The sequence below is a fragment of the Plasmodium inui genome (genome assembly GCF_000524495.1).
Source record: "Plasmodium inui San Antonio 1 unplaced genomic scaffold supercont1.11, whole genome shotgun sequence".
NCBI classification, from domain to species: Eukaryota; Apicomplexa; class Aconoidasida; order Haemosporida; family Plasmodiidae; genus Plasmodium; species Plasmodium inui.
In genome coordinates this window covers 1-19466 of record NW_008481845.1, presented here as the reverse complement: position 1 = coordinate 19466, position 19466 = coordinate 1, and the positions used below count along the sequence as shown (strand labels likewise).

Genomic DNA, 19466 nt, shown 5'->3' with positions numbered 1-19466 from the left:
GGAAGACAGGAAAAATAAAGAAGAAAAAATACACACATACATGGATACGTGCATACATCCATGCATCCATATGTACATAGCTGCGTGTATACAGAACGGACGAGGCGCATGAAATACCAAGGGGCGCGCAGATCACACATATGCAACGCTCGGGCAGAGCACACGTATGCAACGCTCGCGCGTGAGCACAACTGTGACACCGGCGAATCCTCGTGCACGACAGCTACCCCTCTGCCTGGGGGACGCGGCACATTTTTGCATGCACACCTCGTCATGTGGGCTGCTGCCATATAGCCATGTGAAAGTGCCTTACATAGTCGCATCACCTCAGTGCACAGCTTTCCCCTTTGCAGCATCGCTTGAGGGGGTGGAAGCCGAAATGGAGGCGAGTAACTCCGGGGAAAGGGTGATGATTGTCTGCTGTGCGGGGTCAGACTTCACCTCGGCAGCTGGTGAACATGAAGGTGGCGCAAGGAAGACGATACGGGGAAGACGGCGCGAGAAAAAAATGACGCACAGAATTATTCTCTACACAGGGCAAGTGCCGAGGGGGCATCTGCTCCCTTGGGAGCGCCCACTGGTACGCACGCATGTGTATATATGTTTACTTATGTGTGTATATATGTACACATGGGTGTACTTCCTTTCTGGCGATCACACTTGACCGTGCTGGACGTCAGGTGCACATAGACTGACTCAGAGTGCGGGAGGGGAGAGCCCACGAGAAGGGGGTTTCCTTTAAGAGGGGGGAAAGTCGGGACAAAAGGATACGTCACATGGTTCTTCCTACGCGGTTCATCCCAGGTGATTCTTCGGACGTTATTCCCCCCACGTGGAGGCGACAGGGGGGAGTCAACTTCGGAGTGATTTTATGAAAAAGTGTTCTGTTGCTGGATGGCTCGCGGCGAACGGGCAGGTGCGCTATTCGGCGTAGCGGTGCGGCGGGGAAAGAAAAGAAAATGGTGAGGAAGAAGAAAGAAAGAAAAAAAAAACAGAAAGCAGGAAGCAGTAAACCGTAACCAGCACGCAACAGGGAAGCCAAGAATGTGACCGAAGAAAGCCGCCAACGGCTCGAACGGGTGATTAATGCTGCGGGAGGCGCGCAGATCAACTTGGAGACGAGGCCAGGAGTAGGGGAGCACACAAAACGGTCTCATCTCATCCCCTTTTGCGAGATGCAGACGGGGAGTTTATCCGCGCTGCGGAAGGTGAAGGTGTATGGGAGCCGCGACTCACTGTTTATCGTGGGGCTGAACAAAAAGCAGGAGGCGTACGAAATAACGGAGGTGGGACGCAGCAGAGAGGTCCAAGTGAAGCGGAACTTCCAAGTACATCAGAAGTCCTCCTATCGTAACTTCGTCGGGAAAAATGGCCTCGAATATGTAGGCAAGTGTGAGGGGGTCCTGGGATGCATTCGTTTCTTAAATTATCCCTATCTGTACGTCATCACGAAGAAGGAGAAAGTAGCTGTCCTGTTTAATGAGCATAAGGTGTACCTCGTTAAGTCGGTCCTCTTGATCCCCTTCAGGGATGACGTCTTTGAAAACTTCAACGATGAGAATGAATTGGTCCAGATTTTCTACAACAGCGTTAACCACAAGCACATTTATTTTTCCTACACATACAATTTACCTTGCTCTGTCCAGGAGAATCATTCCTTACAGAAGGATTTCCTGAGAGGAGGCAACATCCACTGTAGGGATTGCACAAATGAGTACCTGTGGAATCGTTACCACAGTAAGTCTTTCATTCGGCAGAATGTATTCATATGTGTGGCAACAATCAGTGGGTTCTTTGTTCAGTCAAAATTCTGTTGTGAGGGGAAAGTTATAGATGTCACTTTCATCGCCAGGAGGTGTAACAAATACGCTGGGACGAGGTACCGAAAGAGAGGGATCAATGCCAAAGGATACGCAGCGAACCAGGTGGAAACAGAACTTATTTTATTTCAAAGAGATTACGAAACGGCTATTCTTTCTTACGTACAGTTGAGGGGATCCGTTCCTGTGTTCTGGAGTCAAGGGGTTAACTACCACTTGTTGAAGAAACCAAAAATAAAATGCATACAAAATGACGTCCTTTTTACGTGCACCAAGAGACACTTCAAACATTTGCTTTCAAGATATGGATACCCTATTATTGCTATTAACCTCCTGAGCAAAAATAAACACAGCGATGAGAATAACTTGTCCAATCAGTACGAAGCCTGCATTGCCTTCATCAACCGGGACATGCCTCCTCCGATTCGAATCATATACAAGCATCTCGACCTGAGGAAGGCGTACAAAATAGGCACCAAATACACTCTCAAGAAACTGAAGGTTATCTTTAATTTCTCTCAATCCAATGTGGGCTATTTCCACCTTCGGAATGGAGAGGTGGTAGTCATCCAGAGAGGTATCCTCCGCTTCAACTGTGTCGACTGTCTCGATAGGACAAACGCGGCTCAGCTATTTCTGAAGATGTATATGCTGGTACACTTTCTGGAGCTGATTAGCCGCGTGAAGAGGAAGGCCTTATGTGTTAACCACGTCGGACATCTGTCTCAGATGTATGAAGAACTGGGGGATGCCATAGCCAAGAAGTATGCTGGTTCTACTGCACACAAGAAGTATACCCCTGGACAGAGCAACAACTTTTTTGTCCAATCGAAGGAGCTGCTGACGTCTATTAAGCGGTACTATATTAGCTCGTTCAACGACTTGGAGAAGCAGAAGTCTATTAATCTATTTTTGGGTGTGGCCGACGACAAGCTCCAGGGGATCCGGAACGCGCACGACCTCGACACGTACGTGCATGGACGGACGTTCTTTCGGCCTGCAAGGGGGGGGCGCGCCGACCCATTTTGGTGGGTCCTCCCGCTGGAGCGCTTCTGCGCCAAGGCGGAGTCGCTGCTGGGGGGGAGCCTCAGCAGGGGGCGCAGACAAGGGAGGGACCTAAAGGAGGGGCGAGCTAAGCGGCGAGCTGAGTGGAGAACTCCCAGCCGAACTCCTAACCGGACTGCGACGCGGCGCCCCCGGGGTAAGGAAAACAACATCGTGCCCAGCATGCTGCGCAACCTGAAGTTCTACCGCTGCTTCAGCGACACGAATGTTTTCAAAAATCTGTACAACGCGCACGACTGGGAGGGTCGCTTCGCGCGGGCGGTCCAGGTAGCGGCAGGAGGAGTGGCGGGAGAAGCAGCAGAGACAGGAAAAACTGGAGAACTCCCCTGCGCGTCCTCCCCCGCATTGGCGCTGCTACTGAAGTGTTGCGGAGGGGTAAGCCACTCGGGGAAGCTGTCCAACACAGCGGCGGAAGACGTGCTGTCCCCATTCGAGCGTTCCCTGAACCTAATCGCCCACATCTACAAATTCTACGACGCATACAAACACGACTTCCACTTCTACTTCGAGAATAAAAACATCTTTAGGTTCCGAATCTGGAGATGCATAGCGACGTATAATTACCTTAACTATTTGAGAGTCTATTTCGACGTCTTCTTCCTCCTCTACTACTGCTTCTGCAAACGGTACAGCGTGCACATGGTGTATATGAGTCATATGAACGCCCTGTACGAGGCCTTGGAGGGGAACCACCACACGAGGAGGAGCGGAAACACAGAGATGAGCAGCCACACGGTCTGTCGAGGCGCCCCCCTCCTGGTTAACCCCTACACATTCGAGAAGGACGTGAAGCAGATCATCCACGAATATGTCCGTTACAAAAAGGTCTCCTTTGCGTTGGAACCATACCTGAATTATGCTAACTTGAATAGCGCTCCTTATCAGTACATGCTGATGAGTGGGCGCTCCCTTATTGGCAGGAGAGGGGGAAACAAGAAGCGTCTTTCTTTAAGGGAAAGACACCCATGTGAAAATGCCGCAGTGACGAACATTTTTAAACGTTCCCATGTTACCCATTTGGATGACTCTCCCGTTTTACATGAGGAGGACAAGACACACTGCAAGTACATTTTCAAGAAAAAGCTGATTGAGCAGATGAAGAACAGAGTGGTTAAAGGGAAGGGCGGGTGTGCCTATTACTCCAGAGCGTATGAGAGGTCGAAAAAGAGATGCATCGAAGAACCTACAAAGGGGAGGAAGCAGATGGAGCGGCTCGAAGACCAGATTAACAGAACCCCGCGGGGGTACTGCCCAATATATTTCAATGCAAACATGGTTAAGTTTTTTTTTTTTGTATATAGTAGCTGCCGTGGGGGCGGTACCACGGGGGAGGACTCGAGAAAGTCCGGTTCGATGTCCATCGTGAGGGGGATAGTCATGGATGCGTTGCGAGTGGCGATGGGGTTGACACAATCACTTGAGCTATCTCCACCGCACCAGATGCAACGACTGCTCAGGCAAGCGACCCAGGCGGGCAGCCTCCAAGAGTTCCTCTCCGACCTGTACATGCACCACGTGTACAAAAACAGCCAGTACAAGGAACTGAACCTAGGCCTCCTCCAAAATCCCAACGCGCCAAACTGCAGTGACGAAAAAAGCAAGGTGAAAAAATCAGAACAGAGGTTTCTCCTTGACGAGTATGAGACATCTGAATACAATTTAAAGAAAAGAAAAAAAAAAATCTGGAAAGTCGATAAGAAAACAAAAAACCAAATCGAGAAGAATCACGCAAATCTCTCCAGGGAGTACCTCTCCGTTAAGCATTTTACGAAGAGGTATTTTAACGACATGATAGATTTGCGCAGACGAGACAGGGAAGTAAATGGATTCTTCCTTCAGCAGATTGAATTGGGGAAGTACCAAATGGCCAATCAGAGTTCCCACTGCATGGTGGAAACATCCTGGCATTTCACAAGGTTCTACGCGAAGAAGAACCAGCTTACTACATGGACGTCTGCGCAGATGGTGCCTAACTTCAACGTTCTGCGACATAGACTCGAGGGCAAGGTGGATTACCGCCAGTACTGCGACCCGATGTCACGTGAAATTTTCCTCCCTTAGGGTTGGTCCTTTTTAGCTCCGTTTTCGTCTTTTTTTTTTTTTTCTGTTTACGTCTACACCGCTGGAATGCTCGCGAGGGACACACTTTGGGGGGTACAGAATGCAGACACACAAGCAGACCCTGCCTCGTGCTCAGTGAGCCATACCGCTTGTATCACTCGCCGAAGAGCCTGATTTCCCGCAACGCTATCTTCACCCGGGTTATGCTATCGCAGGGGGGGGAAGAAGAAAATAGGAAAAGAGGAAAATGCGATTAGGTGACAAAAATGAAGTGATACACAGTGGCCAGTTGCACGCATTCGAGCAGCAAGGAGGAAAAGTTCCGCTTCAAAGGTGCCGCCTCAAAGGAGACGAAAGTGTGTGCCCCAGAACCGGAGCTTCCCCTTCGGGGGGAGGGACCCACCTGATGGGGTTATTCGAACTGACGTGCTCTGTGAAGCGAGTCGCCTTTTTTTCGAAATCTATGGAGGGGGGAAGGGGAAAGGATATAATGGAGAGGGGGGCAACTATAGCGATGCGAAGAAAGCTAACTAGATACAAGCAGTGCAAACCGCTAATCGGGTGACTGAGCCTGGATGAGATGTCTCCATGGCGCCACCCCCGCGCTGCTTACCCTGGAGAGACATAGCCCGGAGGTCCAGCTGGCCGCAGATCCACTTCAACGAGATGTATGCGCGCAGGATGCAAGCCACCATGATCTCTTTCGAAGTGAAGACCAAACAAAGGGGAGTCTTGTAATAATCAAGGATGCTGAGGGAGGCGATTTTCTCCAGGCTGACTACCTCGTCCTCCGCCACGTAGCCCTTCATGATGTTGGCAAAGTGTCCAATGAACGATGGCAACAGCTCGAAGGAAAATATATCTGGCTTCAAATAGTAGTTAATGCTTTTTAGGATTTCCCCCTCGTAGTATATTATTACCTTCTGCATGAGTTGGAGCTTCTGGCCTGAATTTTTTAGGACCCACTTGGAGGCGGATATGTGTATTTTTCGCTTCTCGCGCTTGCACAGATGTTGGAAGTGGGTCAGGTAGGTTTTGGGGGGGGGGTCCTCTTGGTTGTGCGGCAGATCGTCACGTAGACCGTCATGTAGACTGTGACGCAGGTGGTCAGATAGATCGCCTCTCGTGCCGCGCTCCCCCCCCGCGAGCTCATACTCGGAGACGTCCCTACTGTTGCACTCGGAGAGATACGAATTGAAGCAGTCGCTAACGTGGCATATGTTGTTCACGTCAGATACGTAGCCCGCGTTGACTATGCGCTTTATCTGGGCCAGGTGTCGGTGTAGGCTGCTCCTTTCGGCCGGTTCCGGAGGGGGCCTCTCGGCTTGACCCTTGGGGGAGAGCTTTCGCTTTTTTTTGCCGCTCCTGGGGGGAGTCCTCCTTTGGGATGCCTTCCCCGGAGGACGGGCTTCTTCTCCGCGGCGCCTTCCACTTGGACCTTCGCCCTTTGCTGCGTTTCCTTCCTTTGCTGTGTTTCCTTCCTTTGCTGTGTTTCCTTCCTTTCCTGCCATCCTTGCGTTCCCTGTGCTCTCCCCTTTATCCGCCTTCCCCGCGGTCGAACCGAAGGTGTGTTCATCCGAAAGGTCTTCCCACTTCCGGTAAGCGCACCCACTCAAGATCATGCCAACTTGTACCTCCCTCATTTTTTTTTTTATTTTTTTTTTCTTGTCAAAATAGTTAAGTAACTTAAAAATCATCTTCGGAATGTCGTACAGCTTTTTAGACTTCTTCAGATTCTCCATGTCCTCTCTCATTTTCCATGCCAAGAAAATACAAGCACCACCAATCAAGTAGGGTAACGCATTCTTCTTCTTCTTCAAAACCTTTTCGTGATATTTATGCACATAATACAGGGCGAGTGAAATCGTGCAGAAGGACAGATTCAGGTGTTTCCCAAGGATGATTACAAACTTGCAGCTATTAATAATGTATTTTCGGAATTTTTTTTTTTTTTTAAAAAGGTCATAGTATTTTTCATTTTCGTTTAAGTTCATATTGATGTCTAGTGCGATGCTTAATCTGTTGTATACTTCCTTTTTTATTTCTTCTTTTAATTGCTCAATTTCGTTTTCTGGTGTAGCTGCATCTGTGGGGCTGGATCCACGTTTGTTGCCTTCCTCGTCGTCCCCATTGTTGGCACCGTCGCTTGGGGTGTCCCTCTTTGGGTGGTAGCCTTCCGATTGGAGTTTTCCGGTAACGGCATCACCCCGATTGGCAGCTTCCCTGCAGGGTTCTTCCCCGTTGGTAGCTCCCCTGCTGGCTTCTCCCACCCCTTTGTTTATGCTCCCTTCTTCTGCTTCCCCATTGCAACTTCGTCTAGCGGTCTCGACCGCTTCATTCTGCCAATAGATGGGGGTCTTCTCTACTTTACGTGTGTCGCTAGGAGGGTCGAACGGGTTCTTAATTGTTCTATTTCCTGCTAGGACCTCTCCCATGGGGGGTGTTTCGTGGGTACTTATCTTATCTGCACCAAAGCTACAATTGATTGTTTTTGCCTTATCGCATAGGCCATTCGAGTTTTCACTGGAGAGAGACCCCACGAAACTGTCCTCTTCCAGTTCAGTAAGGCCTCCCAAATTCTGTGGAGAATCACTTCCTTCTGTTAACGTGTATATTTTTTTCAAATGGGGCACGCGGTTTGCTTCATCGCCTGGTACATTGTCTATATGTTTGCTTCTACCCCCTTCAGGAAGGGGATCACTCTTCTTTTTCTTTTTTTTTCCTCTCTTCTTTTTCTCCTCATTGATACTTGCACTTTCCTGTGCGTCTTGGCAATTTTTCTGTGCTCTCCCTTTGTAGTGCTCACCATTTGAGTGTCTCCCCCGGGGAAGTTTCCCCACGTTAGGTTTTTCCCATATCTTCATCGTTGGTATCAAGTTCGGCATTGTGCTTCCCTGTGATAATTTTGCCTCTCCTTTGGGTGGGCCTTCTCTCTTTTTATCTTTCTCATTCCTTTCATCGGTGTGGGTGTTCCATTCGGGGGGAGCTACATTGGGGGGGGATTCTCCCCCGCTTTGTGCACGACTCACTTTTACATGGAGAGATTTCTTGTTCGCAACGTGTTGTTCCTCTTTCCTATCGGATGTTCCTTCGTCTTTCACTGGCTCTGGTGTAGACCTGCCGTTTGGCAAATGATTGATGGTACTTACATTGCAGCTGCTTGGCTCTATAATTTTCATATTTTTTCAACTCCTGGGGTGTCTGTATGGGGGTGCAGTCTGTCGTCTTTGTGCGCGTGCGTTTTATGTCTTCTTATCACAGATGAGCTCCTCGTCGTTCTGTCTTTTCTTACGTGACGCATTCTTCGTCATGCGAGCAGCGCGGTTTTCCCGGGTTGCTCCGCCGTTGCTGTGGTTAGTCCCTTTGGGTAGGAAAATTTCTAATTTTCCTGTTTTATTATTTATTTTTTTTTTCTTTGCCCAATTAGGTCAGCTATTTCTTCCGTTTTGGCTCAGCTGTTCAGGTGTTTTTTTCTCCTTTTTAGCATCTTCTCCACTACACAGAGCGCACACACAGACATCACGTGGTACGACTAGCAGTTTGGAAATTATGCAATTTGGGAAAACCTTCTGGATGCGCGGTGGGTGAGAAGGAAGGGGAGAAGCGTAGAAGGGGAGGCACTTCGTTTCGTTGCGATTCCTCTGCGGGTCATCACACTGGAGCAAAGGCGACGTACAAAAGTGACATGAACAAAGTTCTGACCTGTTCAGGCAAAAATGGAGGCTATCTCCTATGTACGACGCTTTTTTTTTTCTTCTTCCCTCTTGCTGATCACTTTTTCGTTTAGCGGAGGTGGGCGAAGGTGAGAAGACGATGTGTGCCTACCCAACGGGGCTTTAATTGCGCCAAGGGGGAGGAACAAACGGATCGCCTTGTTCTGCGTCTCTTTGTTACGATGACTAATGCTAGCACAGTTGTTGCTTTGAAAATGCTACCATTCAGTTGTGGCTAGATAAACGTCGTGCATGTGTCAGGCACGATGTGACAAATATGACGATAACAACACAGCATGAAGGGGGGGCGAAATAATGAAATGAAGGTGGAGAAACTCTGCAGGTATCGCAATTGCTGAGGGGGCCACTGGAAGTGACGATCTCATGTGTCACTGGTCGAGTCGCAAAAAATGACATCGCCTCGTTGTTTTGAAGGAGTCAGCTAGAGTTAAGGTTGGGCATGCAAGAATTGTCGGGAGTGAGGCCTGGGCCTATGGGCACAGCGTTTCCTCGCGCGAGAGGGTTTGCCTCCTGCGACAGGGTTTGCCTCGTGCTCGGAAGAACGCAAAAGGGAAAAGGGAAAAATAAAGAGGTAAGAGGGCTTGGAAGAGAGCGCGTAAAAAAGAGGCGTAAACGCAACGGGCCAATGAACCCTTTTCGTGCTTCCTCGGATGGGGCATTTTTTTTTTTTCCCGCACTGGAGTAAAACATTGATGGGGAAAATTTCCGGGGCATCGCTCGGTAGCCACGAGAAAAAAAAAATATATTATCTGGAGAGCGTCGGCAAACATCGCAAGTATTGGCAACGTATCAACAAAGTAACAGCAACGCATTGGCAACAACGCGATTTCCCACCCCTGACGACGACGCGGCGCAACCTCGCCCCATTTGAGCCATGCAAGAGCGAACTCTGTTTTGTTGCTGCTTTGCAGAAGCGAAATATAGAGTTCTTCAATTTTTTCCAGCGTTAACGAGGCAGTTGTTCCTTTGTCCCTACGTGGAGAGATGGGGTTTATGTTCCGGCCTGTACTCGCAACGAGCTGCGAAGGGAGAGGCACGTCATTTTTTTTTTCTTTTTTTTTTTTTTTTTTTTTTTTTTTTTCGATAATTAAACCAATTTTTTTTTTTTTTTTTTTTTTTTTTTTTTTTTTTCTGTTTCGAAAGAACAGTTCGACAGTCTCCATAGATTGAGCGCCGTTCACAGTTCATCGTAGTCTAATTTCCGTTTGAGGGGAAAACCCATTTCCGTGGGGTTGTGCCTCGTCGGAATACAGCCCCCGTCGTGTACCGCGTCGTTATCCGTTTATCTTGTCCCCCTAACGAGAGTAAAAAGTGGTACAGGTGAAACCTGCCCAGTGGCGAAGGTGAAGGGGAGGCGAGATCAACCGAGCTGAACCGAGCGGCCAAATGCGTGCGGCCAATTTATTTTTGTAAGCATGATCTAGGGAGAGCGATTCCACGCGCGCGCATGAGTATGCCTAATACATAGAAGCGTGCATACGAACGTACAAACGTACATACATGTATGCCCCTTTTTTGGAGGCGCGAGTTGTACTCCACCAGCGTGAAATCATCTTTCCCATTTCAGCGAGGTACGACGCTCAAACGTCTCATTTGAACCTGGCTGGGGAGGGCGTGAAGCTGCCACCCATTGGGTTACTGTCGCCCCACCCGGAATCCTACCCGTAGAAGCACACACCATGCTGAACTACAGCCTAAGCAACATCTGCGGGTGCGTGTACACCGGGGGGAAGATACGCTTCAGCGGGGATGGGAACTCTCTCTTCGTGCCAGTGAACAACCGAATCAATGTTTACGATCTGAACGATAACAAGTGCAGCACGCTAAGATCGGAGAGTAAGAATGACTTGAGGCACATCGTAATTCATCCCAACATGGAAATAGCCATAACGATCGATAAGTTCGAGTACGGGTGCATATTAAATCTGCTAAAGGATCAGATTATATCTCGGATACTTTTTAAGTCCAAGACGGGAATTGTGACTTCTTTTAACTACGAGAATATGTTCTCTCCTCAAGAGGAACAGGACACGGTGAATTGCGCATTGTTCACACACAGGGGGGAGTACTTCCTGCTTGGCATCGGGAGGAGAGTGGTCATATGGAAGAGTCCACACAGGAAGAATAACTACAGGTTGGTTAAGTACAACGACATTTGCTACCACTCGTTGAATGTGACATGGATTGATGTGTCAGAGGATGACCGTTTTTTTCTGACATGCTCGTATGACCTAACCATTCGGATCCACACGGTGGAGAAGAGGCGGAAGGTGCGGCCCACCGTTTTGGGCGGGAACAAGAGCACCATTGTGGCGGCGTTTTTTTCCAAGGGGGGGGACTTCATCTTTAGTGTGAACAAGTCGGGCCTGATTTTGATCTGGTCCTACGAGAAAGCGGCGGAGGAGAAGTTGGCGGCGGGAGAAGCGATGGACGAAGCGGTGACCAAAGCGGTGAACAAAGCGGCGAACAAAGCGGCGGACGAACCGCTAGACGAACCGCTCGAAGAAGCGACCGAGGAACCGTCTGAACAGCCGTTTCCCACATTGTCTGGCCCCACCAAGGCGTTCGCGCGGAGGTGGCGGCAGAAGAAGGTTTACTTCTGCAATCAGGAGAAGAACGAAGAGGTGACGAGCGCGTGTTTCAGCCGAGAGAACAGCCTGGCGGTGATCGCCTACTCGAGCGGGCGCTTCAGCATCTACAGCGCGCCGGAAATGACCTCGCTATACACGATAAGCATAAACGCCTGCACAATCGACGACATTACGATTAGTAGCGATGGGCAGTGGATAGCCCTGGCGGAGGCGAACAACGGCACGGTGATAGTTTGGGAATGGAAGAGCGAAAGTTACATTATGAAGCAGAGTACTACCAGCAGGAACGTCCAATGTGTGAAGTTCTCACCTATCATTAGTCACCTGAAGATAGGGAGTCACATCGTAGAAACGGGAAATGCTTATCATGAGAGTGAAAATTTTAGTAGCAAGTTTGTTATCGTCACGGGGAGTGAAGACGGGAGTGTTCGCTTATACGACTACGTCAGTTACATGAACTTCGTCACCTTCTCTGTTCACAGGGATGCAGTGACGGATGTGTGTTTCCTTCCCCAGGGGAATGCATTCGTTTCGTGCTCGCTGGACGGCACAGTGCGGGCGTTCGACCTCGTGAGGTATCGGAACTTTAAGGTGTACACGGCGTGTGGGCTGGAGGAGGAGGGCGTGAGTGGCGGCGGTTCTCCCAATGGAGGGGTCCCGCAACTGCAGGTGCAGTTCCTCTGTGTGAGCGTTAACCTAAGTGGGAACATCATCGCTGCAGGGGGTCGAGGGGCCGAATACGTCGTGTACATATGGAATGTACAGACAGCTAAATGTATCGATAAGCTGTACGGACATGACTCCCCAATCATTAAGGTTTGCTTCAGCACGAGTCTCAAAAATGAAGGCATAATAGCAAGCTGCTCCTGGAGTAAAAAGGTCCTACTCTGGGATCTATACGCACGAAGGAACAAAGGAAGCAAATTCGATGAGATGATAAATTCTCATGATGTCTCCTTTATGTGTTTTGATCCCAGAGGAAATGACATTCTAGCTATATGCACCATGAATTGTAGAATCATTTTCTGGGATGTCCACTCTCAAGAGATTATTGGCACGGTGGAAGGAGCGAGGGACATTAAGAGGGGACACTTCATTGGACAGCAATACTCATCCATCCCTCGTATGAACAAGCGGAAGAAGATATCGAATGGAACGCAGAAGCGGAATGGAAAAGAAGCTGACTATGTCTACAAAGACGATTTGGAGGATGAAGGGATAAACTCAGTGGTGAATCAGAATTGCTACTTCACTGCTGTAGATTACATACAAAATGGGAACTATCTAATTGGATGCGCAAATTGTAGCGTCTCCATGTATATCTATGATACGAACCTGTATGTTCTGATGAAGATAATCGACTTGACTTCAAACTTCTCCGTGGATGGGATCAGGAGGGAGATCTCAAGGAGGTACCTCACTTCCCAGGGTACCAACATTTGTGAATTCGACCTCAGTGATGAGGAAGGAGATGTCTATATCGACAAATACAGGATCGATAATAGGAAAAAAAAGAACAGCATCCTTCCTGGAAGTTTGGAGGAACACTGGATGGTTAATAAGTTTAAGAGGCACAAACTTACGTTGCATCGATTGAGCATCTCTGGTGACGACAGACACGTGGCTGTTGCGAGTAGCGGCGGTCTCTACGTTTTTACGAAGGATCACCAGTTTCAATACGTCGTTCCGGTGCGGTTGTTCTCGAGAAAGGGGCATGGGAAGGACCTCACTTCGGGGGGCGGCGCTGCCTACCGCGGACTCGTGGCCCCCCTACTGTACGAACCGCAATACTTAACAGAGCATGTGAATGTGCCGAATTTGAAGATGGCCCTGAGGAGGAATGAATACATGAAGGCATTCCTCCTTTGCCTGGCTCTAAATAGCTACGAACACATGGTGGAGGTGTATGAGACGACCCCCTACCACGTGGTGCCCCTCTGTGTGAAGATCCTCACGAAGCCGTTTGTCTTTCTCCTCCTTAATTTTATCAAGGTGCTGCTCCTTAACGATACGATGAAGCATATCCACCTTCACCTCTGCTATTTGAATGCCATTTTTACGAGTCACTTTAGCGTTTTCATGAATACCGATTTGGGGGGTCATCACTCCTCCGGGTGCGGAAGCACTAAGGCGTGGGAGGGCGGCGAGGCTAGGGCAGCCTCTCCCCACGCGGCTGAAGACCACCGGAACGCGCTGCTGCTCATCCTGAAGCAGTTGTTCACGGTGTACAGCGGGCTACAGCACCTCTATGGGGACAACACCCACGTGCTGCGCTACCTGTGCGCTCAGCGGGCTTAGTGTCCGAGGTGTGACTACGTGCGCCCACATGGGTGAAAAGAGATTTCACATTCGCATATATGGCGTGAGAGCCTTCTCTAACATATGTATTTTGTTTTTCTCGTTTGACCTACCCCCCCCGTAAAGAGGGGGAAACTGTTTTTTTTTTTTTTTTTTCTCTCTGTTATCCCCCTTCCAATGGGGAAAAAATTTCACCTGCGGCCGGTGTGTCTCGTTTGACAATCACGTTATGAGCAGTTCGTCATGAGGAGTTAGTCGGGGTTGCGAACGGGGCAGTCGCCAAGGGGGGATCGCCAAAGTGCACGCTTAAAAAATTCATTCCACTGCGTCGGTGCGTGCACCCCGGAAGAGGAACACGACAGTGGAGTGACGGGTTCTCTCCTCAAAGGGACGTAAATCTCAGGTAGGGCTTCTCCGACGGAAGTTGTACCTTCTGCACCCCCTTAGGGAAGAGAGCAAGCAGATCTGCATCCCCCACGGTGGGGAGGACGCAACACTTGTCGCCCACTTTCCAGTTCACGGGGGTTGCCACGGGCTGTTCACTAGTCAGCTGCAGCGATTTAAGGACACGCAAAATCTCGTTGGCATTCCGTCCAGTGGTTGCCGGATATAGTACTGTTGCTTTCACAACTTTCTCTGGAGAAATGAAGAAGACGCATCTGCATGTGAGTGGCAACCCTTTGATGTCCTTTTCCTTCTCGTCCATGATTTTTAATCTGCTGGCTAGCTCCCTAGATTCATCACAAACGATTGGGATCTTCCACTGGGTTAGCTTCCCATAGTGCTTAATATCTTCAATCCATTTCTCGTGGGACTCCTTGGAATTGCAACTGAAGCCAACTAACTTGCAGTTTGATTTTAGAAACTCAGCATACATGTTTCCGAATTGTGCCATTTCTGTTGTGCACACGGGGGTGAAGTCATTTGGGTGGCTAAAGAGGATGCACCACATGTCGCCCATATAATCGTACAGGTCGAAGGGGCCATCCACGTTTGACGCGGTGGCGGTGAAATTGGGGAAGGGGGACCCCAGGTGGTACGCCATGGTTAAGCGGCGAAGTGGTTAAGCGGCGAAATGGTTAAGCGGCGAAGCGGGGAGGAGAGAAAGTGCACACTATGTGTTCGGTAACCTCTGCCTCATCGCACAAGCTGGGCCCTCCACGAAATGGAAGAGATGACGGAGCGGCGAATTCTCTTCTATTCTTATCGCTGTTGTTGTCGCAGTTGTTGTCGAAGTTGTTGTCGCAGTTGTTGTCGCAGTTGTTGTCGCAGTTGTTGTCGCATTTGTTGTCGCAGTTATTGTCGCAGTTGTTGTCGCAGTTGTTGTCGCAGTTGTTGTCGCAGTTGTTGTCGCAGTTATTGTCGCAGTTGTTGTCGCAATTGTTGTCGCTGTTCTTATCGTGGTGGTTATCGATCCCGCTGTGCAGTTTGCGCACGATGGGTGACCATTGGCACGGAAGGATAACTTTTTGTAGTGAACAAATGAAGATCGCAGCGTGCTGCTATGTATCTCTTAAAAAAGAAGGGGAAAAAAAAAAAAAAAATCCCATTTTGGCGTTACACCATCTGGTTCAGTTTTTCCTATTTTTTTTTTTTTTTATTTACGCTGTTCACTTTTGCCACATTTGTCATAGTTCACTTAATGCGTTGTTGTGGTTACACCTCGCTTGGTGTGTCACAAGAAACTGATTGAGTGACAAACAGAACAACATATTTGAGCAGAAAAAGGAAAGAATACCTTCCGCCTTCTTCGTGTCAGTTAAGCAGAGGTGTTGTTGTGTGTGCACCTTTCCTTGTTGAGGAGGATAACCCCCCTTATGGGAAGTTGCATTTTATTCCTTTGAGTAAAAACTGTTGCGACGTTACTGTTTTTTTTTTTTTTACATTCCACTTGATGTTCATTTGGCTGAAAATTCCACGCTTCACCAATTCTTTGGATTCATTTTGTTCCTCCTCTGCTGGGGTACCACCTCCTTCACCCAACTTCACCCCTGCATGTTCGCCCTATTACATTCTTTTCTGTGCATGGCCTGCGAAAATGTGTGTGTATGGCCAACTTGTCAGTGGGGTCCAGCCGCATGCTCTCTTTTCCGGGATATCAGAGTGGGCAAAAGGATAATAATCGTAGAAGCTGGGGGGGGCGGGGATCGTGTCACCTCCTTGTGCTTCTACTCAGTATACCCATCCACGTGACATCTATGTGCACCTTTCTTTGCCTTTAATTTTGTATCCTCTTATTCCACCCTTATAATGCTTTCCACCATGGCTTCTTTGGGACGTCCGTTTTTTTCCGGGCTACTATCCCAGCTGGAAGAGCCGGTGGTGGTCCTTTCGACGGGGAACTGGGGATACCCATGCAGGTGTCCTCCGGTACGGCTCTTAGTTACCACCAGTGGAGAGTCAACCCTGTGGGGAACGGTTCCGAGTTTTTTTTTTTTTTTTTTGTAACCTTTACGTTGGCGAGGTGTCCTCCTATGCATGAGTGTCTTCTGATGAGTGTCTTCTGATGAGTGTCTTCTGATGAGTGTCTTCTGATGAGTGTCTTCTGATGAGTGTCTTCTGATGAGTGTCTTTTGATGAGTGTCTTCTGATGAGTGTCTTCTGATGAGTGTCTGTGGATGAGTATCCACTTGTTTGTGTCTATACATGAGTGTCTGCCTGTTTGTGTCTGTACTGGGCGTGCTGTCCCCCCTTTACGTAAAAGAACAAACAGAAAAGAAAAAATGAGACTCCCCTGAGGGGCAGGCAGCGAAATGAACTAAGTTATGAAAGATGCAACGGGGGTGGGGTACTCCTCTGTGTTGTCTATTTTTGAACGACCCAAAATATGTCCACAGCGGATGTGTTGGACGTTAGCAAGGGGTACTCATTAGGTGGTTGCTTGCTTCCTTCCTTGGGGATGGGGGAGTCCCTTCCCGTAGACATGCTGCTGCGTTGGCTCACCCACTTGAGCATTCCGTCGCAATCATGGTGACGATGCAAGACAGGACAGCGGGGGTGTCTCTTTTTTATTGCACAACTGTGCCTGGACGGAGGGGAGAGATCCCTTTAAGGGAACGGGGACGTCTGCCATATTACACCATTGTCTGTTCTCCGCGCGTTCCTATGTGATGCTTATCCCTGGTGGAAGCTGTACACCTGAGGGGGTGAACATAGCCGTCATGTGAAGGTTCACCTGGATGGATCAGAATTTTTTCCAGAAAGGAGAAGATACCATTTGTGGGGGGTAGTACTCCCCCTCTTATACTCGTATTCGAGAAGGCATTTTCCCCATCGTGGGATTTCCCCCGTCTGGTGGCCCATTCTGACGATGCATTTTTAGGACCCCTCCTGATGACACATTTTTGGGACACATTTTAATGATCCATTTTTAGGACTCCTTTTAGCTTTGCAGTCCACTGTGCAGCATTCACTTTGTTTTTAATTCCGCACGATGACTTTCCCATTTCGCTGCCTTTCCCACTTGGTTGCTTTCCTTTTTTTTTTTTTTTCTTTTTCTCGTCATGCCCCCAACCCAAGTGCGCCATCCCCCCTCACCCCCTTTTTTTTTTTTTTTTTTTTTTCCTGAGTGCACAAATTTCACGCTAGGCAGAATTTCCCCTAAGAGGATTTTTTTCCTTCGTGCAAAGAAAACGCAGCGGCAGATAAAATATGAGAGGAAGACGAATTAAGGGAACAATGAGCGTCATCATTTTTTGTACACATGAGGAGAGATTACCCCCTAAGTGTATATTTTTGTGTCCCCCAACGCAAAACTGCACGTTTGAAGTAGCGTGAGCGTAGTAAGGCATTACACCCTGACATGTACACTCGCGTACATACGTACATACATGCTAGATAAACACACATTTGTTTTTTTTTTGTTTTTTTCTTTTTCTCATCCCATTTTGTAAACTTCTTTGGGCTCATTGTGTGGAGGTAATCTGCGCATTGACATGGGGAAGGTGAATGTCCCGGAGACTATCCCGGAGACTATCCCGGAGACTATCCCGGAGACTGTCCCGGAGAATATCCCGGAGACTGTCCCGGAGAATATCCCGGAGATTATCCCGGAGACTGTCCCGGAGATTTTCCCTGAGATTGTTCAGGAAACTGCTCCAAAGACTGTCACGCCGCTTAGAACATCCGCCACGCGTGCGTTCCCGCTTATGGGCGGAGTCTCTCACCATGCGAGCCGAAACGCCCTGCGCTGACACGCCGCTTTGCCGCTAGGGGTGGTGCAGAGATGCACAGGAATTGGCACCTGCGCTTCTGTTTGTCAGGTGCCTACCGCTTACTGCCCACCACCGAGGCATCCCACAGTTGTATCGTGAGGTAGTTGTGCAGACGCTACGGGGGCTCCGTTAGGGGGGCGCAAAGAGGAGACCCAAGACATAGCAGCGGGGAGTAGCCACTTGAGACCCCCACCCAAAGGGCCTACGCTGAGGAGTCTCCCAAATTGGTCATCCTAAGCCGCCACGCTAAGCGGCCACGTTACGCGGCAAATCTAAGCAACCGCTTTAACTGGCCATCTGAAGGGGCCCCCTTAACTGTCCACCTTAATTGGCCCACCGCTTGCGACATCCCAAAACGACATTGCAAAGTGACATCCCAAAATGGACAACCTCGAAATGAACCTCCTCATCGAGAACTACATCGATGAAGAAAAAGTGTGCCATAATTTCCCCTTTAGAAAGTTCCATCTTTTATTATATGCCTACCGAAATTACCACCAGACAGTTTATCTGCGGAAAAAGGAGCTAGCTAATGTGGAGAATAATGACAGATGCGGGGGTAGCGATTCTAAAGACGGGTTCGGTGGTGGTAGCCATGAAGCGTTAAGTGTAGACTCGGTAAAGAGTCAGTATAATTATAAAAAAAAGAAGAAAAGAAATAAACAGATATCTTTTGGCACCTCGGAGAGCTTTCCGAGTAACATAAGTGCCAGTGGACGAAGGAAGGATGCGCAATGTGTTGAGACTTACGACGTTTCTAACCCAACGGTGACATTCACCAACACAGAAAACATAACTGGTAGCAATGTGTTCGCTGCAGGCACCAGCGTGAACAGTCCCTGCGCCAGTGTCGAAGCGAACTTAGCGACACACGGCACAAATGATGACCACGTAGAGAAACTTCCCGGGCAAGGGAAGAATCCTGGGGGGAAGACATACAGAAGAATCAACTCTGAAAATAGAACAGACAGTTTCCTTTTCCCCAAACGGGGAGAATTGCCTGAACATGGTCAGGGTGCTGAGGACTACTCCGAACAGGACATGCTAAAACTTGTTTACTATTTTTTGGGGAAGTTTATGTTTAGTAAGGACAGGAAGAAGAAGAATAAGCTGAGGGGGAAGAGCAGCTTGTTGTTGATGCTGGAGAGGGAGGAAGATGCCAGAGCCAATCCCATGGTCGGGTCGAAGGGACAAAGGAAGAGGGCAGTCAAGGGGGCGCCCAGGGGTGCCTCCCAAGGGAGAGGCAAGACGGGTGGAGCGGCGGAGAAAGGGGGGGGAAATGAGGTTGAGAAAGGGGTGAAAAATGAGGTGGAGAAATCAGTGGCCACTGAGGTCGAGAAGGCAGTGGCAACTGCGGTGAAGTTGGAACCGATTAACGAAGCGGAGCAGGACGTACAGGAAAAACTGTCAAACGAGGAGACCAACTGCAAGCAGAAGGGGGAGGAACCCGCAGAGGGGGGCGATGGTACCCAGGAGACTGAAGTCGGGGAGGTAAGAAGGGTGTGCACGGGGGAAGCCAACGTGGAGTCGATTGGAGATGGCGCCGAAGTGGAAGGGGGTGGAGGTGGCGCTGAATTGAAGGTTTCCCCGGATAGTGAGAACATGAAAGCTTCCCCGGATAATGCGGACATGAAAGCTGCCCCGGATAATGCGGACATGAAAGCTGCCCCGGATAATGCGGAC

At 49.1% G+C, this 19466-nt stretch overlaps 6 protein-coding genes across 6 annotated transcripts; 3 read left to right on the top strand and 3 right to left on the bottom strand.

The window, feature by feature from the left end:
* Positions 1-1175: 1175 nt before the first annotated feature.
* On the top strand, positions 1176-4946 carry C922_02885 (hypothetical protein; the record flags this gene model as incomplete). Its single annotated transcript, XM_008818483.1, has 1 exon — positions 1176-4946. One exon carries the CDS (start codon positions 1176-1178, stop codon positions 4944-4946), a length of 3771 nt encoding a protein of 1256 aa, XP_008816705.1.
* A 154-nt stretch (positions 4947-5100) lies between these two features.
* Positions 5101-8125, bottom strand: C922_02884 (hypothetical protein; the record flags this gene model as incomplete). The annotated part of the gene is made up of 3 exons (XM_008818482.1): positions 5101-5152; positions 5350-5407; positions 5560-8125. 3 exons carry the CDS (start codon positions 8123-8125, stop codon positions 5101-5103), a joined length of 2676 nt encoding a protein of 891 aa, XP_008816704.1.
* A 2234-nt stretch (positions 8126-10359) lies between these two features.
* C922_02883 (hypothetical protein) lies at positions 10360-13569 on the top strand (the record flags this gene model as incomplete). The annotated part of the gene is made up of 1 exon (XM_008818481.1): positions 10360-13569. One exon carries the CDS (start codon positions 10360-10362, stop codon positions 13567-13569), a length of 3210 nt encoding a protein of 1069 aa, XP_008816703.1.
* Positions 13570-13951: 382 nt separating this feature from the next.
* Positions 13952-14614, bottom strand: C922_02882 (peroxiredoxin 6, 1-Cys peroxiredoxin; the record flags this gene model as incomplete). The annotated part of the gene is made up of 1 exon (XM_008818480.1): positions 13952-14614. One exon carries the CDS (start codon positions 14612-14614, stop codon positions 13952-13954), a length of 663 nt encoding a protein of 220 aa, XP_008816702.1.
* Positions 14615-14648: 34 nt separating this feature from the next.
* C922_02881 (hypothetical protein) lies at positions 14649-15135 on the bottom strand (the record flags this gene model as incomplete). The annotated part of the gene is made up of 2 exons (XM_008818479.1): positions 14649-14988; positions 15131-15135. The coding sequence occupies 2 exons, from the start codon at positions 15133-15135 to the stop codon at positions 14649-14651; spliced, it is 345 nt and encodes a 114-aa protein (XP_008816701.1).
* A 3029-nt stretch (positions 15136-18164) lies between these two features.
* C922_02880 (hypothetical protein) lies at positions 18165-19377 on the top strand (the record flags this gene model as incomplete). Its single annotated transcript, XM_008818478.1, has 1 exon — positions 18165-19377. A coding segment is annotated over one exon (1212 nt), but the record flags the coding sequence as incomplete, so codon positions are not given.
* Positions 19378-19466: the final 89 nt, after the last annotated feature.